Source organism: Elephas maximus, chromosome 8 (assembly GCF_024166365.1).
Source record: "Elephas maximus indicus isolate mEleMax1 chromosome 8, mEleMax1 primary haplotype, whole genome shotgun sequence".
In the NCBI taxonomy this organism is placed as follows: Eukaryota; Metazoa; Chordata; class Mammalia; order Proboscidea; family Elephantidae; genus Elephas; species Elephas maximus.
In genome coordinates, this window is record NC_064826.1 from 737,699 (window position 1) to 764,338 (window position 26,640).

Here is a 26,640-nt window from a genome sequence, read left to right on the forward strand (position 1 = left end):
TACCAGTGTACTTTATTTGGGTATGTTAGTGCCAGGACACGGGTCCCTGTAGGTAGGTATGGGGGCGCTCAGAGCCTACCACTGGTATGTATGCGCCCACAGGGTGCTTTCAGCGTTTTGAGAAATCACCTCCTGCGGGGGGGGGGGGGCAAATGAAGGGAGAAGGGCTAGCGGCAGAGGCTGCGTGACCCCAGGAGGCAAAGGCAGGAGGAAAGTACCTGCTGAGCTGCCAGGAGGCACCAGGACAGCCCCACCCCCCACCCCCACGCCCACCACCCCGCCCAGTCCCCCAGGCCCCACCCCGCCACCTGCCCCCTTACCCGGGCAGGCACTACAGTGGCAGCTGAGGATAGCCGGCAGCACCGCGGGCTCGGCTCGGCCACCCGGACAGTGCAGCCTCAGGACACGCACCGGGCTGTCCGGGTCCAGGCGGTAGCTACAGCATTCACACTGGCTTTGCAGGTAGGGCTCCTGGGCGAGAGCGGGGCCGCCTGGTGGAAAGGGGGATCCCCCACCCCACCCTCCAAGATGCCCACCGCCTCCTGTAGCCCCCACCCACATGAGCAACAGGGGTGGACACACCCTCCACCCCAAGGTCAGGTCGGAAGGACCAGACCTACCTGCAGATAACCGGCCCTAAGATCACATGGGAGAGAACCGACTCAGGACTGGTGGCCCCAGGGACACGTTCATGCACGTGTCTAGGCAGTCCTATTTGTAAGTTTCTGCCCTTTGGAGCCTGCACTCACTGTGCCAGGGGTCTAGTTTCAGGGTCTAAGCTTAGCTCTGCAGGTGACCTGGTTGTTTGGGGGCAGCCTGCGCAGGGGCCAGGCGGGAGTGGTGTTCCCGCCGCAGTGCAGTCTGGCTCACCTCAAGGATGACGTTGGTGCTGGATGGGCAGTACCCGCTGCAATAGCTCACTTCCACCTGGTCCAGGTGGCAGGCACCCTTGGTGAGGTTGCGCAGCTCTGTGAGGCGCTGGCAGGAGACTGTCCGCCCCTCTGTGGAGGAGGCAGGGTGCAGGTAAGTGAGGCAGGAGATTGGGGAGGGCAGGTGTGGTACAGGGAGCATGGGGCAGGGGAGTCTCCATGCTCCTGATCCCATGTGAGCGTGGCTGAAAGACCCCCTGGATGGGCGTGGGCACAGGTTGGGAGAAGGGCCCAGACCAAGGAGGGGCAAGCAGGAGGTGTCCCAGGCTCCCCATACCCAGTGTTGGCTGTCGGCAGGCGGGGCAGCAGCTCCCTGTCTCCTGGGCCTTCACCTCGCCCTGTGGGAGTAGGCCCAACCCACTCAGGAGGAACCCACTCAGGAGGGCACCATGTCCAGGCCAGGAAGGAGCCTGAAGCCATGTGGGGAGGGCAGCATGGATGCAGGTGGTACCTGGGCACAGGTGAGCAGGGGGCAGTGCTGGGTACAGATGCTTCTCCCAGCAATGCAGCGGCAGCTCTCACAGGCCTCCTGCCACTCAGATCCAGGCTGGAGAGAGTGGGGACACTCCTCTTGACTGCTCCCACCAGCACTTTTCTGTAACAGTCCCCTATCCCCAGACCCAACCTGGGGGCCCCACCAGGCCCATGGCCAGGGCCACAGTGGGCTCACAAGAGCTTCGGGGGGATGGGCCCTTGATGCCAGAGCCAGCATGTCCAAGCCAGGCCCAGGGAAGCTGTCCAGGTTGATGGCTGGGCCCAGGCTGCTACAGGCTCAGGAAGTTGTGGGAGGATCCCCAGGAGTAGAACACAAACTCAGGGGAGGGAGGCATCTCACCGGGTGGGAACGTCCACGGTGCCAGCACTCGCAGCTGTCTGCTGGGACGCAGAGGCCTGCCTGACTGCGAAAGCGCCCATGCTGGCACACACAGCCCACCTGCCCCTTGCTGCAGTTGCTCCATGAAGCTTCTGTGGCATCCACCTCCTGGCACGTTGGCTCACAGGGCCTGAGCTCCCTGGGGGCCACTGCCTGCCACACCTCCCCTGGGGGGCACTCTGCCAGAGAAGACCCCACCATCAGGTCTGTCCTGGCTTTAGCTTTCACCGTGCCACCCACCATTCTCCCTCTACGATGCCTCCTTGGTCCCCACCATCTTAAGCATCGCCCTCAGCTCCACCCAAATACTACCAGGGCCCATCCAGGTCTCCCCTGACCAATTCTGTCCACCTGTTGCACATCCCATGTGTGATCCAGACACCAGCTTTCGTCTCTAACTGTTCTCCGGTGAGTGCTAAGAGAGCTGGCTATGCCTTCTCTGCCTCTGAAGGACCCAGCAGGGTGCACAGTGCCCTAGTGCGGGGCTTGGGGAAGGCCAGCTGAGCAGAGGAAGGCAGACACTTACCAGGGCAGGGCCAAAGGTTACATTCTCGCCGCTGCTCCATGTCCTGGGCCAGGCACAGTGGCCCCCAGGGTTCCCCCTTGCAACTCCGGTGCCGCTCCATGGTGCCCCCACCACAGGGCGAGGAGCAGTCGCTCCAGGTTGACCAAGGGCCAAGGACGGGGCACTCACGGGGTAGGCATGCCAGGGACCCATTGACACAGGTGCTGCATGGGGCGGGGTGGAGATAAGCTCGAGCTCAGTCAGTACCCGCAACTCTGCCTGCCATGTCTACGAACCCTGGCCCTGCCCCTGCCCCCTGCCCACGAATGGACCCAGCCTCCCATCCAAAGTGCCACACCCACAAGTGGCTCCTGCACCCTTCCCCTTGCCCCAGCCTCATGCCCCTTCCTCCAGCCCCCTGGCCCTGGCCCCCAGCCCAGCACCAGTGACTGCAGTACCAGTTTTGGCAGCCCAGCTGCAGGACCTTGGCTGGGGACAGCTCCCAAGAGGCATTGTGGCCAGGGAGTCCACATTGGCAGGAAGAGATGGGCACACAGTGCCCATCTTGAACCAGCTGGCTGGGGGGGCAGCAGCAGCCTGGGGGTGGAGGCAAAGAAGACCCTGGACTTGGGTTGGCTCCTGCCATGGGTTTCCCCACCATCTACCGTAGGAAAGCCGTAGCCCTGTGATTGGGCTCCTTGCACCACAAAGGGCCTGGCCCTGTCTTCCTGTCTGGGGTGTTTCAATGAACACAGCTAACCAAGTGCACACAGGGTTGGGCCATGCTGGAAAGTGACGTGGGGACCCACTCTCCCTCAACAACCCTCAGCCCAGAGGTATTAGCTCCCCTCAATCTCAGTGCCCTGGGACCTGCCCAGGAGCCCCATGCTCCCTACCCAGAGCTGGGGTGGGGCTTACCTGGGTGGCAGGGCCCTTGCAGGCACTCCACTTGGTCCCAGAGGTCAGCACAGCTTCTTGGGCACTGGTTGGCACAGCCTGGGCTGAATTCAGCACCCCGGGCTGCACAGCTTGCCCCTGGGGAGGTAGGCATGGTCTGTGGGGGTTCTCAGCCCAGGGATAGCACCCTCCCCTCTGCAGCAGCCAGGGCAGTGCACAGGCCATCTCCTCCTCAGGATGGATGCAGTACCTGGGCAGGGGGCCCGGTTGCATCCCTCGGTCTGAGCCCAGGGCCCCCGGCAGCCTCCTTTAGGGGTGCCCCCTGCCTCTCTCCAGCGCAGCCGGAATCCCCCACTGCAGGGCAGCTGGCAGGGGCTCCAGGGGCCCCAAGGACCCCACTGGCACAGGTCTGAGGGAGACAAAATGGAGATCAGTCCCCAGGGACCACTGTTCCTACCTTCCCTGCTGCAGCCCTGGGCCCCCTCTTCTGATTTCTCACTGCTGCTGGATCCAGTCCAGTGAGCCCCAGAGCCCTAGAGCAGACAGGGTAGCAAGGCAGATAACCTCCAGATCACTAAAATCAACCCTAGTCCCCTTCTCCGTCCCCCAGCCCATTACCCTGGCAGGCCTGAGGATCAGGACAGAGACGCTGCTGGCTGAGGGGTGCAGTGCAGAGTTGAGGGTCCCCAGCCCAGGGGTGCCCCGTCTCAGGGTCCAAACAGAGGCGGTACCGGTGCTGCTCCGAAGCCAGCAGGGAGGCCAAGGTGGGGGGGAGGCGGGCTAGGTCCTGGAGCCAGTGGCCCTGGAGGGCGATCCTAGAGGCCGGGGCCAGGGCACTGGGGGGCAGGCAGGGCCCACAGGGCGTCCACTCAGACCAGCTGCTCAGAGGCAGAAGACCTAGGAAGGGCCACATGTGGGGGATGTGCAGAGTCTTTCCCCAGCACAGGTGGCTCCAGCAGGTGGGTGGGCGGGACAGGGTGCCTCGCCTTTGTGGCCGAGTATCTCAGCACCATTCCTGGGTGTCCCCAGGCCCCTGTTACCTCGGCAACCCTCGCCAGTGCACCGCAGCTCCCCGTGCTGGCACTCGCTGTGGGTGAGAGGCAAGGCAGTGGGCCGGCAATGGTGGAAATGGAGAGGCTCGGAGTGTGGGCCTCCAAGCAGCTGAGACAGCTGCAGGCCCATGGCAATTGCCCACAGCTGCCCCTGGCCCCTGTCCTCCCAGCCCTCTCATTCCCCTTCACTCACCACTCCTTACAGCCTAGCCACAGGCGGCCCCCAGGGGCCAGGGCCAGCCCAGCAGCCCCTCCGGGGATATGCAGGCAGTGGCACCGCTCTGGGGGGACGCAGGCCCCTGCCTGCTCCAGCAGCCCCTGTGGAAGGAGGGTGAAAGGGCTGTGTCCCCCCTTCTCCAAGTGGCGTCTCATGCTGCTGAGCAGGGTGAGGCGCCCCAACCCCCTCACCTCAGGGCAGTAGCAGCCGGGCTGGCAGGGAGGCAGGTCCTGGCAGAGCTGCCCCTGCAGATGGGTGGCACAGAGCCCAGCACAGGGGGAGCCACAGACTCGGAACTTAAAGGGAGGTGAGCAGCTGTCCTCTGAGGGTGGGTGGGAAGATAAGAGGTGGGGCAGCCAGAGACCCCCACATAGTGCCCACCCAGCCCCTGCTGAGCTCATCTGGGAGTGTCCAACAGAGAGCCAGGAAGCATAGGGAGAAGGGACCTGGGGGGCCAGAGGGCAGGGCATGGCAGGGTAATGGGAGCTGAGATGAGAGGGCACCCAAACAAGAGGCAGGCAGCACCCACTGCCCTGCGGGAGAAACTGAGACAGGTGGGAAGAGGGGAGTAGCCCAGGGAGGTGAGGGCAGAGGTCAGGAGTGCAGAGAGCAGAGGTCAAGGCTGTAGGGGGCAGAGGTCAGGGTGGCAGTGGCAGCCACCTTGGGGGTCTCGGTGGGCCTGGAGGTCTGCCTTAGAGCACCTCCTAGCCTCTTGTTGTGGGACCTCACCAGAGCAGTTGCTGGCGGGGCAGGGCCGGAAGTGGCCGTCGAGGCGCGTGCAGAGTGTGCCCTCCCCGCCCCCGGGCACCGGCCCCTGGTGTCTGTAACGCTGCTGCACCCGGACTTGGCAGGAGCACCTTGTCCAGCTGCTCCAGCTGCTCCAAACGCATGCCTCTAGAGTCGGAGGACAGGGGTCAGCCAGAGACCATCTAACGCCCCTTCTGGCCTCTCCAGTCTTCCCCTTCCTTTTCTCCTCCGCTTCCTATCCAATCTCTGGGCCTTGGCCCCAGCCCTAGCCAAGACCTCACACAGGAAAAGGGCAAGAGGGACCAGGAAATCAGAAGAACCCCAGCTGGGCCCCCTCCCACCCTCACTCTTCCAGTAGGGTCTCAAAGGGGAGGGGCAGGGAGAAGAGGAAAGGGGCAACCCATACTATGGGGGAGGGGTATGGTCTGGGGCTGGGAAGGTCCACATTTCTTCCTGAATACTCCCAGGATGGGGAAGTGGGGCTCCGCTCCTGGGCACACTCACCTGGACAGGGCCCGGGGTAGCAGGCTCGGGTGTCCAGGTGCAGGAAGGTGACATTGCAGGTAGGGTCTGGCTCAGACATTGGGCAGGGGCAGGACCCAGATCGGAAGGCCAGTCCAAGGCCACAGCTTCGGGAGCAGAGCCCCCATGGCCCCCAGGAGCAGGCCTCAGGCAGCCCTGGGCAGGGCTGCTGCCCACAGGGCTGAGTCTGGGAGTCTGAGCCTAAGCATGGCACTCCTCTGGGGAGAGAGGCCAGGGTCTTGCAGACCCGGGTTCAGACTTGGCTTCCACCTCCACAGGAAACTGGGCAGCTGGACCACGAGGACCATGGCATCCAGGCCTTGGGCACTGTGGGAGGACAGGGCTTCCATCAGAGAGTGCAAGGGAGCAAAGGCCCAGGGCCCTGGGTCTGCTTGGGTTGGAAGGGGTTGACATCTCTGACCTGCACACCTGGCATCCTCACACATCATGCCCTCTGGGGTGCAGGAGCTGAGGGAGAAGGCCCAGGTTCAGAGTTGTGGGGGTGGCTTCACCCTCCCAGTGCCTCACCCCTCACTCACCAGAGCTCACACTCCCCCTGCAGCCAGCTGTCCCCCAGGGTGCGGATGCGGGTGCCCTGCATACACAGGGGTGGGCAGGGAGGCTGCAGGCAGGTCTGGCTCTGTGACTGCTCTTCCCGGCACTTGGGGGCCCAGGAGCCCGATGTGGAGGACCTGACAGCCAGGTAGGGAGGTGAAAGGCCAGGACCCCCACCCACCCCAGCAGGAAGCCCAGCACAGGTGGGGAGGGGGTTCGGGGAAGAAAGGCTGGACTGGGCACAGGGTGGATGCTGTCACCCAGGGAAGCAGAACAGGGAGGGGCTCTAACAAGGGAAGGAGATGGTGGGGAGGGGGCCCCAGCCTGCCCAGCCCTGCACCGGAAGCGACTCTGCTGCCCTCCAGGCCCACAAGAGCGGCTGCAGGGACTCCAGGCTGACCACTGGCTCCAGGCACAGTGGGTGGGTGGTGGGCAGGACCGGGCTGTGCAGGAGAGCCGGCCTCCCTGGCACGTGCAGTTGCTACAGGCCTCCTGGCGCCGGCTGCCCGGAGCCCAAATGTGCCCCTGGGCATCTGTGCACTCGCAGTGGCGGATGGGCACACAGCCACCACCCTGCTCCAGGGATCCTGCTTGGGAAGGGGTCGGGGTGGGTAGGGAGCTGGTGCTGACCCCGGGCCCGCCTTCCCAGCACCCCCACATGTCACGCCTACCCTCCGGGCAGCGGCAGCCGCCCTGGCAGCTCTCATCGTCCTGGCACACGGCCCCTTCCTGCAGGTCTGAGCATGTGCGAGGGCAGCGGCTGGCACAGCTGACCATCTCCATACCAGCTGGGCAGTCCCCTTCTGAGCCGGTGAGGACAGGTCAGTGGGGTTAGCCAGGGCCCAAAGCCCCCTGCCTGTGTCCCACCCTCCCTCCAGGGAGCTGAGGCCTGTGTTTCCCAGTGTTGGCACCAGGAGGGACTGAGGAGGCCTGAGATGGGGCGCGTGCACCTCAAAGGAGATTTCCTCATGGAGGTGTTGGGGCCCCAAAAGGAAGGAAGGACAGTGAGGGGAGGAGCTGGCAGGAGGGGGCTCAGCAGAGCTCGTGGTATCCGTGGTGGTAACAGGCACACTTCCCTCTGAGACCCAGACTGCTGCCTCAGGAACGCGGGTGGGAAGAAACGGAATCGGGTCCATTCCGGGCTTTGGGGGAGACTCAGGTCGGGGAGGAGGGAGTCGGGAGGGGGCGGCAGGGAACAGCAGGGTAGAAGGGGCAGTGAACCTCTGGGCCCACAGCAGCCCCAGCTGTTCAACCCAGGCGCCTCTGCCTTCTTGACTGGCCAGGGAGTCAGCAGCCCGTCCCCACCCAGGTCTATGGCGCCGGGAGGCTGGATGAGGGCGGAGAGCCCTGCCGGTAGAGGCACGGGTTGTCGCTACGTACCGCAGGGCATGGGGTTGCAGGGCCGAGTGTGGTACCGCTCCCCGACACAGGGAGCACCCCCGTTCTTGGGCGGGGGACTAGAGCAGCTGCGGCTTCTCAGGGATCGGCCCCCACCGCAGCTCCGGTCACACCAGGACCAGGGGCTCCAGCGGGACCAGCCCCCCGACACTGCGGGAGAAGGAGACTGCACCTAAGGGGCGTGGCTCGGGAGCTGGGGGGCGTGGCTGCTCTATCCACACAGGTGAGCGGCTGGGGAGGGCCACCGGGCTCACCTGGGCAAGCTCGCAAGTTACAGAAACGGCGTTCCTCGTAGGCTGAGAGGATGTCGGGGCACCAATGCCCGCCGGGCCCCGGGGGCCGGTACGCCCGCAGGCGGCGCTGCTGACCCGCCCCGCAGCTACGAGAGCACGGCTCCCAGGGAGCCCAGGCCCTCCAGGAGCAGTTCCAGGCGGCGCAGCCGGGGCCGCGGCACAGGGGCAGCTCTACGAAGGAGGCGGAGCTGCAGCAGCCTCTCCTCACCCGTCCCTGTCGGGTGCAGCCCCCTCCTCCGGGTCCAGTCGGGGTCTGATACGGGGCGGGGTGTGTGGCTTTGGCTGCTGGACCTGTTTTCCCTTTTTTTATGGGGTCAGAAATCCCAGAATCACAGGGCGGGATCTCATGGGAGCGTGTTCAACACATGCCGCTTATGGTTGGGATGGGCAGAGGACCGAGGGTCTGGAGCCAGCTACTGATGTGTGGTCAGACGGACGGATTGGAAATCAGTGTGCACATTAGGGGTCAGTCGTTGGGTCAGAGATCACGCTGGGGCGCACCTGTGCAGGAGGGCAGGTTGCACGGCCGCTCCTGGGTGGAGTCCGCGCTGGTGCAGTTGGCCAAGCAGAGACGGGTGCGATGGCGCCACGCAGGGCGGGCTGGGTCCGTACAGGTGCGGGAGCAGGGAGACCACGGGGACCACGGGCCCCAGGCGCCTGCGGGGGTGGGGTCCCTCCTGATGAGTCAGCCCCAGGCTCCCACCGCCCCAGAAGCAGCGCCAGGGGGAGGATGCAATGCGGGGGGCAGGGCGCTCAGGGAGTCCAGGGCCAGGGTGGAAGAGGCTGGCAGGGTCCCAAGACCTCGGAGTCCGGCGCTACCTGGGAGACCTGTCACTGGCTCCACTGTGGACTCTTCAGCCCCTGTGCCGAGGGAAAACCCTGCTCAGAAACGTTCCCAAGCCTCCGCGAGTCAACACCGCGCAGTACTTCCTGACCATCCCCTTTGTCCCTTGGTCCTGCAGCAGCCAAGCCTTCTCTCCCCTCCAGGGCTTGTCAGAGCTCCTCCCTCTCTCCTGGATCTTCGGGTGCAGCCTCCTCCTCACAGCCTCTCAGAGCTGCCTGCTAGGGGAATTCCCTCCTCCCTGGTCACCCAGGGCACGGTTGTGTTTCCCTTGCAGGACTCCCCAGAGCTGGACCCACACATACGCATGCGTGCCCTCAGGGAAGAGCTCGGAGCTAGGGGGTGAGCGGAAGACAGGGCTGGGGCAGCGACTGAGAAATCAGAGACTGCGAGCACAGAGCGAGGCCTCCCCAGGCGGGCTCAGCCGCCAGAGATCAGCAGGGTCTCCTCCCTCCGCCCCTCCCCCGCGCCCCTCACCGGGGCAGTCCGGGCTGGGGCAGGGCTCGAGGTCCTGGCGCGGCCCCAGGCAGGCCTGGCCACCACCGAAGGGCGCAAGGCGCATACACTGGCGGCTGCGGCTGCGGGTCCCCAGGCCGCCGCAGGAGCGCGAGCACCGGCCCCACGCGCTCCAGGGGCCGAAGCCGCCGGCCGCGGCGCAGTCCTCCAGGGAACAGGACAGCTTCCCGTGTGCACAGGAGCTGGGGAGGCGGCGAGTGGTCAGGGGCAGGGAAACCAAGCAGGTGTCCCCCCCTCCCCGCCCCGCTCACCCTTCCCAGCCTAGCCCCGGTGTCCCCTCACCAGTTGCTGCAACCCGCGTGAAGGGTCTGCCCCGAGCCCAGCTCATCTCCAGGCCCCAAAGGTCGACCCCCCCTCCCAAAATGGGTGGCCAAGTCCCAGGGTCCAGGCTGAGGGCCCGCAGTTCCTGCAGCAGCAGTGCGGTCAGCACGCAGGGGCACTCCTGGGGGGAAGGGGGAAAGGTGCTGTCAGCCCAGGCAGGCCCTCAACCCGTGTTCATGCCCAACTCTAAGCAGGCTGGGGATGGGCGGGGCAGGAACTGTGAGGACCCAGGAGCGCATCTCAGGGACTCTCCCTGACAGTCCAAACTCTGGGCGTGGACACAGAGGTTTGTATCCTGTGGGTTTGGCTCCGTCGGCGGCCAGTTCTCCTGCACACAGCCCTCACTAGGACGGGAGTCCCAGGGACCCTACAGGAACGGGAACCTGGCGAGGTGTGGGAGGGGAGAACGACCCCTAGAGATGGAGAAAAGAGCGAGCGCGCCCTGGTTTCAGAAGGTGGAGTTTCTTAGGTGTTGGGAAGGGGAGAGAGCGCCCCCTAAGGGTGTGGAAAGAGGACAAAACCAAAGCAAACCCGTTGCTGTTGTGTCAATCCGACTCATAGAGACCCTATAGGACAGGGTAGAACTGCCCATAGGGTTTCCAAGCCTGAAATCTTTTACGGAAGCAGACTACCACATTTTTCTCGTGCTGGTGGGTTCAAACCACCAACCTTTCGGTTAACAGCGGAGCACTTAACCACCGCATCGCCAGGCCTCCTGGAAAGGGGGAGAGAGCCCCCCAGAAGCCAGGAAATGGAGAAAGCACCCCGCCCCCCAGTGTCGGGAATGGGGAGAGCGCCACCTAGAAATGGGGAGGGGAGAGAGTGCCCCCTAATGCCAGGAAGGGGGAGAGCACTCCCTAAGAGTTGGGAAGAGAGGAGAGCACCCTCCTAGTGGCGGGGGGGGGGGGGGGTGGGAGGAAGAGCACCCCCTAAGAATGAGAAGGGGAAAGAGCTCCCCCAGGAGTTGGTGCCCCAGTTTGCTCCCGGCTGAGCTTCTCACTCTCTGGTACCTCCTCCCCTCTCTGGGACACAGCATTGGCTCTAGGACAAGGAGGCTGGACCAGATGGCCACTCAGGTTCCCTCTGGCCATGACATCTGCACCTCTGGCCAGGGGCGGGGGTAGCCACATGAGTGGAAGCCGCTTTAGAATGGGACCAGGAATCGCACCTGCCATGAGAATCCCATAGCCGAGAGAATGAGGGGCCTGGGGCTAGGAGGGGCAAAGGTGTGGGGAAGCTTCCCCAAGGTCATGGATGGGAAGGGGGGTAGTGAAGACCCACAGCTCTGCAGTCAAGACCTGAGAGCACAAGACAAAGGACACAGAGGGGGCTTTGGGGCCTGGCAGGAGACAGGCAGCATCCATGAGGGCAGGTAGCCTATTCCCCGAGACCCAGGGTATCTGAGAAGGCTGCATCCACAGGCCTCCGTGCTGGGTGCTCTGAGTGAGGGGTGGGTGTCTAGGGGCAGCCTGGCTGCAGAGCTGAGGGGTGACTCGCCTTGGAGTGCAGACCACAGCCTTTAGGGGTTGGGAAGGGAAGGCCTGGTGTGGGGGGTGGGCTGACCTGTACACATGCCAAGCGGTGCTGGAAGGTGCCCAGGGGGCAGTGACACCCCTCCTCACAACCTTCGGAGTAGCAGCCCATCTGCTGTGTGACATGGGCACAGGAGAAGGGGCAGGCCTCGCCGGTCCTGCACTCCCGGTACAGACGCCCAGCTGAACACCCAGCCTCTGAAGACAACGTCATCACTTCAGTGCCCAATACCATGCCCACCCGCCAACCCCCCTCAGTCATGCCGACACCACCCGCCCAGGGCTCAGCCCCCAGGACAAGGCCACCCCCCACACAAGGCTGACGTCATCCTCCCAGGGCCCCCATCTGCCTGGGCGGATGCTCACCTTTGCACACCTGGCTATGACAAGTGCGGCTCTGGCGGGCAGGCCCCGGGCAGGGAGGGCGGGCGCAGCGCCGGACTCGCAGCTGCTCCCCTCCACCGCATGATGCACTGCAGTCCTCCCAGGGGCCCCATGCCTCCCATGCCCCAGGGCCGGAGCAGCTGGGCACCTCCTGGCACTGCAGAATGCCAGCCACACAGGTGCTAGGGACAAGGGCGGAGTTCAGGAGAGCATTCCGCCTTAGCCCCTGGCCACCCCTCCTGCTCCTGGGCTCACCAGATATCACATGGCCCGGTCACCACCTCTCCAGGCTCCAGACTCTCCCAGGAGCTGAGCCCAGGCCCTGCTGACTGGCTCTGGTTCTCAGGAATACCTGAGGGGCAGGTGGGGGTGGGGACACCAGAGAACCCAGCCTCCCCTCTCCTGCCCTTCTCTCTATAGCCCCCTCCACCCTGGGCCAGTCCATGGGACACAGGGGCCACTTGGCCTGGAGGACCACCCTCCCTGCAGTTCCCAAGCCACCTCTGGGCTCCCAGGTAGAAGAGCAGAGAGTCAGGGTGGAGTGCTGGGCAAAGCAGGAGGATACTGACCCATGGCTCCAGGCTGGTACTGGCAGCGGCAGAGGGCAGGGGGCACACAGAGCCCATCCTGGACTAGCTGGCCTGGGGGGCACCCACAGCTGGGCCAGCAGCCAGTGGAGCCTGGCTGGCACTCGCTCCCTGGGGATAGGTCCTGGCAAGACCGGGGACAGGGCAGCCCACAGGGGACCAGGCCCTGGCCACCCCTGCAGTCTGAAGCAGGAGGGAAGCAGAGACAGGTGCTGACCCCTAGCACTAGTGATAGCCGGTCCCAACAAGCCACTCTGCCAAAGGCTGAGCAAGGGCAAACCCAGGGAACAGCCCCCAGATCCTGCCCAGAGCGCCTACCTGTGCACTGTGAGCTATTGTCCTCGCAGGGACGGCTCTGCCTGTGGGCCCCGGGGCAGGGCCTGCTTCCCTCTGGACTGGGGAATCTGATGCACACCCGGCTCCGGTAGAACTGCCCCAGGCAAGTGTCACAGGGGGACCACTTCCCCCACAGGCTCCAGGCTCCATCCTCTGGGTCAGGAAGAGGAATTGTCTTCCTCAGGCAGGCCGGGAGGTACAGGAAGCAGGGGTCAGAGCAGGCATTTGGGGCCTGGGGCAACATCACACCTGGGCATGGTTCGGGGCTGGGGCAGGCCTCCAGCTGTTGCTGGGCCCCTGTCTCCCCTGGGCATGGAGTCCCCCCACGTTGAGGGGAGGGGCAGGCGCAGGCCCTGGAGCGGGCCCTCCTCTGGCCCCGGCAGGGCAGTGAACATGGCGTCCACTCTGACCATGGGCACCAGCCCCCAGGCACTGCAGAGGGAGACAGGCAGGCACTAGGGCACAGGTCACACCTCCAGCTCCTCCCCTCACCCCTGCAGGCTGGGCACTACCTGGGCAGGGAAGATCTGTGCAGTTCAGTTTCCCCTCCAAGCAGGTGCTGGCCAGGGGTGCAGACCCAGGAAGGAAGAGAAAGCAGATTAGTTCCACCTAATCTCTTGTGCCCCCCTCCTGGGCTCCCTTCTCCTCCCTCATCTCTGGAGTCTGCTCCCTGTCTAGCTCACTGGCAGACCCCCAGTGTGTGGACTTTGGGATGCTGCCCAACGTGTGGTCCAGATGGTGGGGAGAAACCACACCCACTGCCCTGCCCACCCTCTCCTGTACAGAGCCCAGCCCTGAGGTTCCCTGGCACTCTCAGTTCTTCCATCAGAGAAGGTTACAGGCTTGCCCTGCATCTGCCCGGTACCGGGAGGAGGTCAGGGGCACAGTGACGTGAGGGCCATGTTCACACCAGCTTCACCAATGGTTGCAGCTATCAGGCCGGGCCAGCTGAGTGCCCGGGCGGTACCGCTCCCCAGTCAGCAGGTCCAGGCAACCACAGTGGCCTGGCCGCACACAGGCGGCCCCATCTGCACTCAGTACCTGGCCCGGGGGGCAGTAACAGCCTGGTTGGCAGTGCCACATGCAGAGCTGGGGGACAGGAAGGGGCTCTGGTCAGCAGAAAACAAGCCACAGGCCAGGTTAGCAGAGCCACAGGGCCACCAGGGGCAGGAGGGTAGGGCACATTCCTCAAAAGTGTCCTGAACTCAGGAGGGGATGGCTCACTGCACGGACCTTGGGACCTTGGGACCTTGTGCCAAGTCCGCGGGGAGGGGCAGTGAAACTGGGCACTCCTCGAGCCTCCCTGGTGGGGATGACTCAAGACCACAGGTGCCCCAGGTAAACCACAATTCCTAGAGCTGTGCACACAGTGGGTACCGAAGCACCCTCCCTTCAGGGTTTGGAGCCAGCAGGCTTGAAGAGGGGCTCTGGGAAGAGCCTGCAGCAGGTTGTGACACACAAGCCCCAGGTGTGCCCAGGTTCACTCCTGCCATCCTCTCTCGCTATTGCCCAGAGCACTCGGGGCTTCCCTTAGACACCCCCTCCTCCTGGTGTTAGAGCTCCATCATGCTCTCCATGTTGAAGGGTTTTCCATTTGTGTAACTCTACAGGGGAGGGACCCAGTCAAGTATTGCTGCCACTGTATCCGTGGTGTAGGAGTAGGTGCCAGGTAAATGTCTGAGTGATATTCACATGCATGTATGCATGTATACACACCCACACATGTACACATACAAGCACACACTCATGCACACAGGCACACACCTGCACACACACCCATGCGCACAGGCACACATCTGCACACACCCGTGCACACAGGCACACACCTGCAGACACCCATGCACGCAGGCACACACATGCACACACACACGCATGCACGCATAACTGCAAAGAGTCAAACTTCATGTATCTAAATGCTCGTGGTGTTTAAGAGCATTTCCCCCCTTCCTGTGTTTATGCTGATTTTGTAATAAAATGTTTAATTTGCAAACATTCGATGTAATGAAGATGATGGCTGCCCAGTGAGGCCGACTCCAGCTGTCACTGACTCTTAGGACACAGGTGCTCTCTTCTTTGGAAAAGGGAGCAGATGCATGGTGGGCTAACCGAAGGCATTCGGGACCCCTAGCCCCAGGCAGGAGACCATGAGGCACAGACGGCCCAGCAGTCCCTGCAGAGTGACCCTCCAGGATCAGAGGCCAGGTAGAGGGGAGGGTGAGACTCACCGCCAGGTCGTCATAGGTGCGAGGGCCGGGGGGGCCACAGGGGCTGTACTCGGCCCCTTGGATGGCTGTGCAGTTGGTCACTAGGAATGGACAGGCCAGGCTGCGGGCGTGTCTCCCTTCCATTCTCCCAGGCCCTGGCCCTCTCCCTCTCCTACTCGCGCAGGTACCTGGGCACGGAAGGGCTCTGCAGACTTCCGCCTGCGCCCCAGGCCCCTCGCAGTAGTCCCCCAGGCCCTGCGGCGGGGGTCGGTCGCAGACGCGGGCCCGGCTCCGCAGGCCTCCGCCACAGCTCCGGCTACAGCGGGACCAGGGGCCCCACAGACCCCAGCCCCCAGCTCCTGGGGGACACAGAGAAACGGTGGGGGCTGGGCTGAGCCGCGGGCGGGGGGGGAGTCCAGGCAGGGCGGGGTCGGCTCAGCCCGGAGGGCGGGGGCCGGGCCGGGTAGCGCGGGCTCCGCAGGCGGGGCGGGCACTCACGGTCGCAGGCTGACAGTAAGCAGGGCTCCTCCTCGGCCTCGGGGCCCGGGCAGGGAGGCCCTGGCGGGCTCAGCGCAGGGGACAGCGCCGCGCCTCGGACACCGGGGCAGAAGCGGTGCCGGTGGCGCCGGGCGGGGCCGCAGGAGGCGGAGCATTCGCTCCAGGGGGTCCAGGGCGACCAAGCTGGCGGGGCTGCGGGGCGCACAGACCGGAGCGTGACGGACCGACGGACACAGCCTCCGCAGCCCGCCCTGCCCCCTGCTAGGCTCCCTCCCGCCCAGCCAAGCCCACTGCTGCCGCCCCTGGGGAGGAAAGGAGGCAGGAGGGAGGGGCCGCAGGCGTTGAGGGTCCCTTTCCTCACCTTCCGCGCAGGGCCGCGACGTGCAGTCGGTGATCCTACCCGACACGCAGGAGCTGGAAGACGAGGGTGGTGGTCCGGGAGGGAAGGGGCTGGGGCCAAGGCCGCTGGGGTGTCTCACCAGTTCTCGCAGCGGCGGAGCACGGAGCTGCCGGGGTCATGCAGGCGCCCCTCGTGGGCACAGGGGCAGTCGCGGGTGGGCACACACACGTTGTTCTGCAACGGCAGACCCACGGTCGCCGTCAGGCTCCTAGGTGGGCCCAGGCGGCCTGACCCCTCATCCCACACCTTGTACTAACAGGCTGCAGCCCAGATGAGCGAGCTGAGATCAGCTAAGAAAATTGTGAAATGTGCAATTGTGCTGCAAAGGTGCAAAAACAGTCACATTTCATCAAGAAAATAAAAACAGGCCACGTGCACAGGAAGAGTGATAGCCATAGCAGCGTTGAGAACTCTCCCTGGCCACACCCACAGTTATAAATTTAGACTGAGCGTGGAAACGCCCTGCCTGGACACAGAGCTCAGTTTCCACCCGGCCTTTTGCTTCCCATACCCCCAGGCCAGGCATCTCCCTGGGCCCCTTACTCTCTGTGGGCCAGGCCAGAGCCCCCTATTCTGGGTGCCCCCATGACTCACCTGCCCTCACCCATCCTGGGAACATGCCTCTCATCCACCCCATAGTTCTGCCTTCTTCTCAGGGGTGCCTGGCCTGCAGACTTCCTGACAACGTGGCCTGTGCCCCCACAGTGCAGCCTCGCGCCACACGGTGCATACAACAGGTGCTCACATAGAGCACAGATAGGTGGAGCAGGCACCACAACCTTGCAACCAAGAGCCCAGGGCCCGGGGCATGAAACTGGCCAGGGCTACCTCTTCCCTGCAGAACAAGCTGCTCCAAGTCCATGCCTTCCTCAGCTCTCAGGGTCCCTGTTCCGAACCCCAGGCCCCTGGCCCTGCTCTGCCCAGGTCACAAGGAGGCCTGCTGTGATGGCAGGGAAGGGCACTCACCAGCAGGAGTGTCCCAGGCAGGCAGTAGCATCCAGGACGGCAGGTCCCATTAGCCCCTCCTGGGGCACTGAGTTCTGCGCAGGAGGCAGGGCCCAGGGCACAATCCAGCCACTGCTTGTCCCCAGGACACACGCCAAGCACTGGCCCTGGGGATACAGAAATTACCAGCCCTATTGGCTCCCTTCTGGAGAGCCATCAGTTCTGGGTGCCACTGCCCAGAGCTGGGGAGGAGTCCCTGGGGTGATAGGGGCAGGAAGAGGTAGGCAGTGCCTCGGGCCCTGGGCTGGGCAGGGGTTCTGGGAGCAGGTGGGTCCCAAGGGCAACCTCACCTGCACAGGGCTGCAGGCTACAGGTAAAGAAATCAACAGGGCTGTGGGGACTACTGCCCTGGGTGCGATTCCTGTAGCCACCGCCGCAGGGCACAGAGCACGGAGACCAGGGCCCCCACTTCCCACCTGGCCCTGGGGGAGGGCCCAGGTCATTGCAGGCCAGGACCCTCCTCCCTTCTCCCCTCAGATCCCATACCAACCCAGTTACCTCACACTACTCAGGGGCTCCCTGGGCTCCTAGGCTGGACTCTGGGGAGGGGCTCTGGGGGGTGAACACTCAGGGTTCTGTTGGGGCCATCTCTCGGGGAAGCCCATGGGGTCCTGAGGTGGAGGGCTGGACTATTCTTAGCTTCTCTTTGGAGGGTCCTTAAGGCAGTCTCAGGCCCTGGGTGTCTGCTCTCACCCTGACAGGGCCACAGGCTGCAGAACTCAGCCTCCATATTGGGGCCCTTGCACTCAGCACCCCTAAAGGCAGCTGGGGGGGCAGTGCCTGCCCGGAAGCGCCGCCGAATGCCCACGTTGCAGCTTCGACTGCAGACAGTCCACAGGGTCCAGGGACTCCAGCCACAGGCCACTGCCGAGGGGAGGGGTGTATGTGTGCAACCATCAGGTGGTCCCCCAGATACTAGCTCAAGGCCCACTGAGATGCACCCCTGTGGGCCACCAACACAGCCCAGGATCTCGTCTCCAACGGAATCTTTGTCCCATGGTCTCTGCTGATCTACCACTACTCCCTGGCCCAAGCGGCTTACCTGGACAGGGCTCGGAGGTGCACTCCATGTCTCCAGAGACACAGGTGCTGTGGAGAGAGCACCCATGAGCCCTGGCCCAGCCTGGCACAAACAACCTCTACTCCTGGGGACCTGAAAACCCCTCCAAGTTTCCAAGAAGCTGAGCTCCCGGTGGCCACATAAGGAGCTCCCCTCCTGTCCTCAGCTTCCCATGGTACCACTTTCACAGTTTTTATCCCATTTGTGCTTATCAGACACTGTTTGGAAATGTCCTAGAGGGACTCCTAGGAGTGGTGGAGGAAGAGTAGACCCTAGGAAGGAGGACGGGTACTTTCCTCACTTCAAGGTTTCCCCAATAAATGCTTTCAAGCCTATTTGTCAAATACATGGGGTCCCCAGCAAAAGAATCTAAAAAAGAAGGCCAGGGGCAGAGAGAGGGAGGAAGATAAAAAAAAAAAAAAGAAGAAGAAGAAGAGTTGCGGAGGGATCAAGGGAGGGAAAAGAAAAGGGAAGGAGAAAAAGAAGGAAAGAGGAGTAAGATGGAAAGAAGGGGAAGGAGGAAGAGAAAGAAGAGGAAAGGGCAAGAAGGCGGAAGGAAGGGGGAAAGCAGGGAAGGGCTGGCGCCCTCTGCTGGGCCCGCCGGGTATCGGCTCCTGGGCTCCTGCGAAGGGTGCTTCAAGGTTTCCGAGCAGGTGGGGAATGACATTCAGGAACAAGGAAGAGAGCACCGGGAGGACAGACTAGAAGCCCCATCATAAAGGGTCTCATCCATCTGAGACCGTGTTTCCGTAAGTGGAGGGCACGATGATTCCTCAAAGGGGTAGACGGGATCCCATTCCCCGAGTATTCCGGGGCTGGCACCCCTCCCCATCTGCTGGAGGAGGGCGGAGTACACGCACGTGGTCTGGGGAAGGGGTCGATGCCCGCCCGCCTCCCCCGTGCCCGCCCCCTCCCTCCTCTCCCTCGCCTTCACCCCTCCCCGTCCTACCAGTTGTTGCAGGAGTCCAGTCGAGCCACTGCTCCGGGCAGGTAGAGCCGCCCATGCCACTGGCAGGGACACTGGCCTCGGGGAAGGCAGCGCGCGGCGTGCAGCAAGAGGCCAGGCGGGCAGGCGCAGCCGGGGACGCAGGAGCCCGTGCACTCCACCCCGGAGCTCTGCGCCACGCACAGCCGAGGGCACGGCCCGCCCTCCTGGCGGCACTGCTCCTCCGAGCGGAACACCATGTGCTCCGGGCACTGAGCTGGGGGGGCACACCGAGCGGGCCTCAGCAGCGGGGGGGATTGAGGAGGGGGCTGGGCACGCAGGAAGGCAAGTTAGGCTTGGGGGGCGGGGTGGGGTGAGGGTGCTGACACCACAGTGGGAAGGATGGAGGAGTCAGCCTGAGGGCCAGGAGGCGCCGATACCTGTGCAGGGCTGCGTGTTGCAGTCCCGGGTCTGGCTGTGGGGTCCCCGGCACTCTGGGTCCCCGGGGGGCTGGGCCAGAACAGCTGCGCCCACGTGTCTGGATGCCTCCGTCACAGGGAACTGAGCAAGCCGACCAGGGAACCCACGGACCCCAGGCGCTTGGTACTATCAGGGAGGGGGCAGGGGAAAGCGCCGTGGGGCCGGCGGGCCGAGAGCTGGGGCCTTGCCTGGATTCTCAGAGCCCCAAAATGGTCTTAAACATTCCTTTAGGCTGCCCCTTAACCTGGACTGGCTGTCCCGGGGACGGCTGGGGGAGGGAAGCTTAAGCACAAAGGCCAGGCCCACTCCAGTCCCTCCCCACGTGTACAGAACCGCCCCAGGGGTCATTCTCTCCCCACCAGTGCTGCACGGGACCGACAGAGGCACACCTGGACACATAGGGGGGCTGCAGGGCTCCTCCTGAGTGCCCTCTCCGGTGCAGGAGGCGTGCCCGGGACTGGAGCAGAGTCGGGAACGACGTCGCCACCCCGGGCCCCCCCCAGGGGTAAGGCAGCTCCGATTGCAGGGCGACCACAGCGTCCAGGACGTCCAGCCCAGTACCTCTGGAGGGGGGTGGTGGGAGGGACAGGCCTATTGCAGCGGGGCCCTGGCTGGGCTGAGTATTGGGGAACCAGAGATCGCAGGATAAGATCTGGGAAGCCAGGGGTCAGGGAAGTGCTAATGAGGACGAAGCATGGTACTGGGGAGGCTCACAGCAGTCTCTGCTCCCACTCCACTCACTGAGATTCCCACCCCAGCTCTGGGCCTGTTCCCACGCTCTCTCCACACTTCAGTCCACAGGCCTTGCTGGCTAGTCCAATCCGACATGCCCACTGTCTGTCCTCATATCTAGACGCTTCCAAACACTATCCTCAGTCACCAAGGGCACGCCTTCAGTTCATCTGCAAGTCTTCCCCGGCACACACACCCCGTGGGCCCATGCGTGCCCCCTGCTCCAGCTCCAGGATTCTCCACCACTGCCCCACGCTGCGGCCCCGCCTCTCTAGGTGGGAGGAGTCACGCACCTGCGCCAGGCCTCCGCCCTCCCCCTTCACCACGTCAAAGCCCATTCTACTGAGGCCAGCTCTAGGCCTGCATCTCCAGACTGGGGAGGCCACCCTGACTCCCGCTTCCTGACTGGGACGATCAGCGTGGTCCAGTCCCCCGGGTTCCTGAGTTTGGTTTGAAAGAAAATGGAAGGGAAGGGGTGGAGGCCCCACTTACGTCCCCCACTCCCCCCTACCCCCGCCTTCTTCCCTGCCCCTGCCATAGCTATACCTGTCCCACACCCCGTGTGGCAGGCCTGCAGTTCCTGGCTGTCCCCTTCGCACGGAACACCCCCAGCGGTGGCTGGAGGGTTGGAGGGAGACCTGGGGAAAGGCAGCATGGGAACCCATGCTCCTGTTTCCCAACCCCACCCCTGCCTCCTCTGCCCTCCATGCCCCAGCTACCCCTGCCCCTCAGACCTGCCTGCATGGCTAGACTCCTCCACTGTCCCCTTCCCTTGCTTACTCCTCAATCCCCAACCTCTCTCTTTCCCTCCCTCTCTGCCCATACACACCTGAACCTGGCCCTCACTCCAGAGCCACAAGAGCGGTCACAGGGGCCCCAGGGGGACCAGGCTGACCAGCCACAAGGCACAGGACAGCTCCTCGATTCACATCGCAGAGCCCCCTCCTCACAGACGCTGCAGAGGGTAGGGGACGGAATGAGGTCAGGCTTGGAGACTGGAGACCAGGTCGAAGGCCCACCCAGAACTCCAAGGCCTCACAGCCTCCCCAGACTGCCTCTGCCGAGGGTGTGCTAGTGGGCAGGGTGTGCCCTCACCACCAGCTGCAGTTGTCCAGCAGAAAGCGCTCACCCGGGGGCTTCAGCTCCTTACCCACAAGGCAAGGGCACTGGGAGAGGGGTAGGCAGTTCTCGTAGTGCAGGAGCAGCCCAGGTGGGCAGCGGCATCCTGGGGGTTGGTGGTACTCAGCTCCAGGTGAGGAGGGAAGGCGGGGGACAAGTTCCATTAGTGTCCCCTGCTCCCCCTAGTGTTCTATCCATGGTCCCCCCTTGCTGGTCAGCCTCACCCTCCAGACAGTGCCCACTGCAACTTCTGTTGGCCTCAGGGTCCAGGCAGGAGGGTGGGCACAAGGGCACCAGCCCCTTATGGCACAGCTCAGCACTCACATGTACGCGGCCCAGGCCACAGTCTGGGGGACACAGCACCAGGTTGGGGGGGTGGGGCACGAGAGGCAAAGGGACTACCCCAACTGCCCACCCTACAGACTTCCTCCTTGGATGCCCCCCCCAGCCCAGCCCCCAGCCTCTTACCGGTACCACCTCCACAGGGCTGCAAGTTGCAGGGTGCACTCTCCTGGGAGAGCCCTGGGCAAGGGGCACCACTGTTCTTGGGTGGGGGGTCCTTACAGCTCCTCTTTCGACTCTGATGGCCACCCCCACAGGAAACGCTGCAGGGCCCCCAGGCCTCCCACACAGCCCATGCCCCAGCCACTGCAGGGAAGGAAGAATGCAGAGGAACCAGGAGGTCTCCAGGTGGAAACCAGGAGACAGGACTTTGCTGGAATGGAAGAGCAGGTGGGCAGCCAGAGAGGACACTGCCCCTAGGCCCTGGCTGGGTGGTGCCAGCAAGGCAGCACTCAGGGGGAATTCCAGAGTTCTTTTTCCTAGGGAACTTCCCACAGGTAGTATGTGCCCAGGGAAGATCAGTGCGCCTCTAGGTCCCTGGGAGGATCTGGGGCCATGGAAATTGTGGCGCAGGGCACCCCTGGCGGCTGGGAGTGGAAGTGAAACAGCCCCACCAGGCTAAAACTAGGACATGAGATTTGGGCTGAAGAGCCACCCCAAGGTGGAAAACCCCTTGCTGCCATGCAAAGCCCGGGTGGGGATGGTCCTTGGGCCCGTAGAGACTAGCTGCACACCTGCACCTATCTCATACTTGTATCCTTAGAGCACCTTCTGAGGCGGATTGCTATAGTTCCCAGGGTACAGGCTCCACCCAGGGCCACTTGGGCAGAAGGAGGGGCCGGGCAGAGGATCCTGATGGCCTTTGCTGGCCACTGGCTGTGACAGCAGGAGGAACTGCACTCCTGACGTCCTGGGATCCCCAAGGGAGTGCAGGGCCCTGTCACTGGAGAGGGCTGGGGCTGGCCCACCTGGGCAGGCCCGAAGGAAGCAGCACCGACTTCGGACTCGGTCAAGTGGGCAGCTGCCCCCAGGCAGGGGAGGCCGAAGCGGCTGCCGGTGCTGGACGGCAAGGCCAGGTCCACAGCTTTGGCTGCAGCTGCTCCAGCCAGACCAGGGTGCCAGCACACAGTCCACTGCAGGGCAGGATAGCATAAGTCAGGGGTCAGGGTCAGGGGTCAGGTTAGCGCTAGGGCAGCCAGTGGCAGGCAGGCCCTGGGGTCTGTGTGTATACCACAGTCACGCTCATCAGAGCCGTCCTGGCAATCCGGCCGCAGGTCACAGCGCCGTGGGGCAGGAAGGCATTCCCCACTACCACAGTGCAGCTGTTGTGGAGAGCAGGTGGCTGGCAGCCCAGGCAGGGCTATTGTGGACACCAAGAAGGGCACAGTGCTCGCTGCCCGGGGGGCAAGGGAGAAGGAGTTGTTATTCCTGGCTGGGGGACAGGCGGGCTCCTCCACCCCAGGCTCAGAGGGATATAGCGAGCTGACCCGTGGCCTGGCCTCCCTACTGCAATGCTGAGTGCTGCCCGGCTTCCCCCTGCTTAAGGCAGAGAGCATACAGCCTCTTACGTAGTCTCTCTGCAGGTCAAAGGCCCTTGGGGTGTCAGAGAGGCTGGAGTGGCCATAAGAGCAGTCGACTTCTCGTGCCCTGGCCCTTCCTTTGATTTTTCCTGATTGGAAGACTATGCCATGGGCCTTGAGCACAGCATTCTTCTTTCACTGGATGGATGGATGGACGGACGGACGGACGGACGGACGGACGGACGGACGGACGGACGGACGGATGGACGGACGGATGGTCAGTCAGATGTAAGGACAGATAGATGGACTAATGGGCAGATGAACGAACAGATTAATGGATGGATGGACAGTTGAATGGATGGACAGATAGGTAGATGGATGGACAGATGATGGACAGGTTAATGGATGGATGGACAGATTAATGAATGGATGGATAAATGGATGATGGATTGGTGGATGGACAGACAGATGAATGGATGGAGGGATGGATGAATGGGTGGATAGATTAATGAATGAATGGGTTGACTGATGGACAGATTAATGGATGGACGTATGGAAGAATAGATGGATGGACAGATGGACAGATTAATGGGTGGATGGACAGATGGATAGACAGATGGCCTATCCCACCCCCTCTTCACTGTCCCCCAAACACACACCCCTGTTGTTTTCCCAGCTCTTATCTCTCTACTCTCTGCCACCTGAAGCCTCTCCAGGCCCTTCCCATGGAGCCAGAAGTGGGTACTAGTGACTCCCCAAGCCTAAGACCCTCTGGCACCACAGCATACAATAGACACCTGCCTTGTTCACCACAGCACCACTCATCAGAGCCATCCAGACACTCTTCCTGCCCATCGCACAGCTGCTCAGGCTCCACGCAGCCCAGCACTATGCAGCCCACCTGCCCTGGGCCACACTGTGTGGGCAGGAAGGGCCCTGGGCACACACTTGGGCCTGTGGGCACCACTGCATGGTCGGCGGGTGCCACTCCCACCCCACCTAGAACCTGGCCTGGTCCCACCAATAACCCAGTCCTGGGCCATGTGGTCTGGAGCAGAACTAACACCCCTCCCGGGGGCGGCTCCTCTTCTCTAAGGGAACCCTTGAAGCCTGCCCCTGGCCTATGAGGGAAACGGATCCCCCAAGGCCACCCCTGGTCTGTAAGGGGACCCTCTGGGGCTGCCCCCACAGGGTCCCTGTTGGGATCAAACAGGCTGTGCAGGCACAAGGCTATGAAATCTTACCGGTGGGGGCCACTGTAGCCATCTCGTGGGGAGAGCGCCCCGTAACAGCTACCATATCTGGTTGCAGTATCCTGACCTCTGGCTGGGGTGTGGGGGTGGTGGCCACTGGTGGCATGGACTCTCCAGAACTCGGATGAGGAGATTTGGAGGCTGGGAGAGGACCCGCTGGCCTCTTCTCCGTGGGCACAAGGGCAGGGTGAGGACCATGGGGTCCCCTCCCACAAGAGGTGACTCCTTGACTCCTTCCTGGGTGGCGCACCTCGCCGCAGGAGGAGGTCACAGGTCAGAGGACCAGAAGCTCAGACTTGTGGACAGGGATGGGGCTTGGGAAGGAGGCCTGGAGCCAGCGCACATACCTGTCGGGGGTTCTGGGGACCCTTGCTCGGGGTGCCAGAGCTCAGTCCCTGCCAGACTCTGTGAGAGGAGAGGACTCTGCCCAGATGGGTGCCTCCCATGTCGGCCGCCCCCTGCACCCTCCCCCCGTCCCTCTCCCTCATCCACCTGCTCCTTCCCAAGCCCAGGGCAGAGCTGAGCCAGGGACTGGGTTCATTCACATACATCCTCATTGTTCACACATTCAGAGACACTCGCTCAGACACACACACACCCTCACACAGGCACGCATGCTTGCTGACATACATCCATACCCATTCACATAGACATCCTCACATACACATTCACTCATTCACATTCACACACTAACACACACACACTCGACTCACTCACTTTCATGCACACTCACGCTCACGTATGTGCTGGATGCTTTGTTCATTCCCTATCCGCTCTTCTTCACCTACAGGCCCCCGTCCCTCAAGCCTAGCCCTCCCCCTCAGGAAGCCCCTCCCCCCAGTGCCCATGTACTGGTGTCTGTGGGCATGACCCTATGCCCAGGGTGGGCCTCTTGTCTCCCAAACCTTCCAGACCAGTGCACCTCCCTTCTCTGGGCCCCAAGAGGCTCAGCATACCCGTGAACAAGGACAAGTGAAGGGGGGGTTCATGCAGGGGGCTGGGGCAGAGCGGAGGTGGTGATGCTGGTGGCCCCCACTCCGTATCTGCCTGGGCCTCCCCCTGTCTCGCTCACCTCCCCATGCTGCGTGACCAGCTGCAGGGGCTGGGTGGAGGAGGGGCCTGGGGTCCTCGCTGCGGGATGCACCCTGGGAAGGGAAAGAACCAAGAGCGCTCTAGGGCTCCCCCAGGCTCAGAGCCCCCACCAGGCAGGAGGTCAGTGTTCTCCCAGCTGAGCCCTGGGGAGGAGCGTTCAGGAGGGGTTCTCCAGGGCTATCAGAATCACCAGTCTGCTGAGTCCCACCCACAGAGCCCTGCTTTGGCAGGTGGGGGTGGAGCCCGAGAATCTTAATTTTCGGCAAGCTACAGGTGATGCTGAAGCTGCTGGCCCAGGATGAGACTCGGAGCCCTTGGTCTCTAGACCCTCAACAAAGGTATGGAATGTGCATGCAGGACCAGGGCGCCTTGGGGTGCAGGCAGTGTGCGCCCAGAGGGCTCCTTCCTCAGCTAAGAGTGCGAGCGGTGGGGGCAACTCGCAGACCTGCTGGCGCGGGTGGACAGAAGTTCGCAGCCCTCTTCATTGGAGCCATCTGCACAGTCCTCCGTGCCATCACAAGCAGCCCCACTCCAGGCACACTCACTGCTGGCACAGCGGGGCACAGCTCCCGGGCAAGGGGAGGCCCTTGGCGAGGATGCTGGGGTGGGGAGCGGGACTGTGAAGGCTCCTGCCCGCCCCAACTGGTCCCCCTGCTCCGGGTCTCCTAGCCCCACCTATAACTAGCTACAGCCCCACCTGAACTCCCCAGCCCCGCCTCTACCTGGCTCACAGCTCTGCCCAGCCCCATCCCTACCTGGCTCACAACCACTCCGGAACCTCCCCCCCGCCCCGCTCCATGTCGGTACCTGGCCTACAGCCCAGCAGCTCCACCCTCAGAAAGGCGCTGTCGTGGGGACCCCGGAACCGGACCCGCACGTACCGAGCCTGCACCATCCGGCCAAAGATCTGCACCGCTGGGCTCAGGCCGTCCCAGCTCCCAGGGGAGGCCTGCAGGTATAGGGCTGTCGCTGGCTGAACCGAACCCTGCTTTTCGGGTCTCCTCCCTCCACCCACCCAAGCCCCCGACTGGCCCCACCCTGCAAGTCCCCAGAGCTCTTGCCCTAGCACCAGCCTTCTGGGCCTCTGGTGGCTGCGGGCTTCTGGTCCTGCCAAACTCCCCAAGGGGACAAGGAGTGTCCAGGCCTGGCTCAGATTGCTTCCTGAGGCCTTCTGCCCAGTTAGAGTGCAAACCCCAGGGGCTCAGGGGCCTCCCGGGCTCCCTCCACGCTAACCCGACATCACCCACCCACTCCCCGCACCTGACAGAGGCCCCAAACCCTCCAAGGACTGTGGGCTCCCAGGGGCGTGAGGGCCTCCACAGGCGGTACCTGGGGTGGGAGCAGAGGGCCACGCAGGAGTTCACCGTCTTCGTGCCATTGGAGGCCGTCGCTGCTGAACTGCAGTGAGAAGCTGGAGCCATCCCCGGTGGCCTGCACAAGGAGGCCTGGGAGGCAGGGCAGGGTCAGAGCTGAGGGAGCAGTCTGCTCCCCTGTCCCCACCCAC

General features: G+C 63.5%; 1 protein-coding gene across 1 annotated transcript in view; it reads right to left on the minus strand.

Annotated features, from left to right (window-relative positions):
• LOC126082095 (SCO-spondin-like) overlaps positions 1–26,640 on the minus strand; it is a 43,905-nt gene continuing 17,265 nt past the window's right edge. Inside the window, 62 exon segments of the mRNA XM_049894541.1 lie at positions 1–132; positions 321–471; positions 871–1,001; positions 1,207–1,267; positions 1,381–1,476; positions 1,765–1,982; positions 2,330–2,532; positions 2,767–2,905; positions 3,227–3,343; positions 3,456–3,614; positions 3,824–4,102; positions 4,246–4,292; positions 4,451–4,575; positions 4,666–4,796; positions 5,204–5,368; positions 5,726–6,070; positions 6,165–6,211; positions 6,283–6,435; positions 6,639–6,885; positions 6,970–7,101; positions 7,679–7,846; positions 7,951–8,160; positions 8,491–8,646; positions 8,809–8,850; positions 9,308–9,528; positions 9,629–9,700; positions 9,748–9,788; positions 11,231–11,397; positions 11,566–11,765; positions 11,839–11,935; positions 12,153–12,353; positions 12,489–12,659; positions 12,756–12,938; positions 13,019–13,065; positions 13,426–13,595; positions 14,732–14,811; positions 14,899–15,069; positions 15,209–15,400; positions 15,570–15,622; positions 15,688–15,782; positions 16,575–16,720; positions 16,904–17,035; positions 17,307–17,477; positions 17,656–17,702; positions 18,623–18,875; positions 19,039–19,105; positions 19,107–19,204; positions 19,468–19,641; positions 20,357–20,448; positions 20,640–20,765; positions 20,906–21,035; positions 21,154–21,276; positions 21,398–21,577; positions 22,240–22,404; positions 22,503–22,703; positions 23,602–23,745; positions 24,036–24,185; positions 24,392–24,449; positions 25,117–25,189; positions 25,582–25,735; positions 25,944–26,085; positions 26,466–26,581. Coding sequence (XP_049750498.1) covers positions 110–132; positions 321–471; positions 871–1,001; positions 1,207–1,267; positions 1,381–1,476; positions 1,765–1,982; positions 2,330–2,532; positions 2,767–2,905; positions 3,227–3,343; positions 3,456–3,614; positions 3,824–4,102; positions 4,246–4,292; positions 4,451–4,575; positions 4,666–4,796; positions 5,204–5,368; positions 5,726–6,070; positions 6,165–6,211; positions 6,283–6,435; positions 6,639–6,885; positions 6,970–7,101; positions 7,679–7,846; positions 7,951–8,160; positions 8,491–8,646; positions 8,809–8,850; positions 9,308–9,528; positions 9,629–9,700; positions 9,748–9,788; positions 11,231–11,397; positions 11,566–11,765; positions 11,839–11,935; positions 12,153–12,353; positions 12,489–12,659; positions 12,756–12,938; positions 13,019–13,065; positions 13,426–13,595; positions 14,732–14,811; positions 14,899–15,069; positions 15,209–15,400; positions 15,570–15,622; positions 15,688–15,782; positions 16,575–16,720; positions 16,904–17,035; positions 17,307–17,477; positions 17,656–17,702; positions 18,623–18,875; positions 19,039–19,105; positions 19,107–19,204; positions 19,468–19,641; positions 20,357–20,448; positions 20,640–20,765; positions 20,906–21,035; positions 21,154–21,276; positions 21,398–21,577; positions 22,240–22,404; positions 22,503–22,703; positions 23,602–23,745; positions 24,036–24,185; positions 24,392–24,449; positions 25,117–25,189; positions 25,582–25,735; positions 25,944–26,085; positions 26,466–26,581 — 8,648 coding nt within the window. The 3' untranslated portion in view covers positions 1–109.